The sequence below is a fragment of the Condylura cristata genome, unplaced genomic scaffold, assembly GCF_000260355.1.
Source record: "Condylura cristata isolate star-nosed mole 26May11 unplaced genomic scaffold, ConCri1.0 scaffold00068, whole genome shotgun sequence".
NCBI lineage: Eukaryota > Metazoa > Chordata > Mammalia > Eulipotyphla > Talpidae > Condylura > Condylura cristata.
Window position 1 is genome coordinate 335,955 of NW_004567169.1, and position 927 is coordinate 336,881.

Sequence of the window (927 nt, forward strand, 5' to 3'; positions counted from 1 at the left end):
CCACCCCAGCCCTGCCGGCGCTGAGCCCGTGAGCCGGCTCTGGCCTGGCGCAGGCAGCAGCGCACTCAGGGAGGGGCCCGGGGTGCCCACAGTGGCCCGGACGCTGCAGCCCCTGCCTGGCCGGGCCCTGCTCCCAGCCCCGAGCAGAGACCCGGCAGGTGGCAGGACCGGGCCCCCCAGTTTCCAAAAACGCAGCTCAACAGACGCATTCTGGGGAGCCGCCTCCTCCGGCCTCCGCCCTCCACATCCAGCTCTCGGGCAATCAGCCGGGGACCCGCTGGGACCTCCGCAGCAGGGGTCAGGCAGCCAGGGCACCTCCAGAAGCTGCCTCCTTGGAGGCCTGCGCGGGGCAGTGCCCACGAGATGGCTGCTCCCCGGGGCCACTCCGCGGGCACCGACACCTGCCTGGCCAGGCCCCTCCCCGTCCTGGAGCCGTCTGCAGAGGGGCCCTGCCCCTCCCGTCTGCGCCCTGCACCCACCAGGCAAGCCTACGGGCCACAGCTCGGTGGTGACCCCAGGAGGTCACGCGTGCCTCCAGAGCCCACAGGCAGGGCCTCCACAGCTGGGCCTGGGGCCCCACGGGCAGGAACAAGTGTCCCAGGGGAGGGGCAGCCGTCAGGCTGGGGCTGTCCCAGGCTTCTGGGTGTTAGGCCTCCAGAACTGGGGTGTCACAGGGGCTCAGCCTACACCAGGCCAGCCAAAGCAAACTCACTTCAGGTCGTACTCGCTGGGGTTGAAGTCCTGCCGGCGACACGTGTCCTCCAGGACCTGGGGGGCCAGGGTGAGTGACCGCCCAGCAGTGCACCCCCAAAATCCTGCCGGCGCCCCGGCCCCACCGCGGGCATCTTCCCCGCACACCGGAACCTCCCCCCACCGGGACGCCGTCTCGGCCCGCCGCCCGCAGACGGCTACACGGGCCCGTGGCCA

The 927-nt window shown here is 72.4% G+C and overlaps 1 protein-coding gene across 1 annotated transcript in view; it reads right to left on the reverse strand.

The window, feature by feature from the left end:
- The window catches only part of ASPSCR1 (alveolar soft part sarcoma chromosome region, candidate 1), a 12,760-nt gene that overhangs the window by 6,912 nt on the left and 4,921 nt on the right, over window positions 1-927 (reverse strand). The window contains exon 3 of the mRNA XM_012734747.1: window positions 713-768. Within this exon, the coding sequence (XP_012590201.1) occupies window positions 713-768 (56 nt within the window). The remainder of the gene's footprint in view (window positions 1-712; window positions 769-927) is intronic.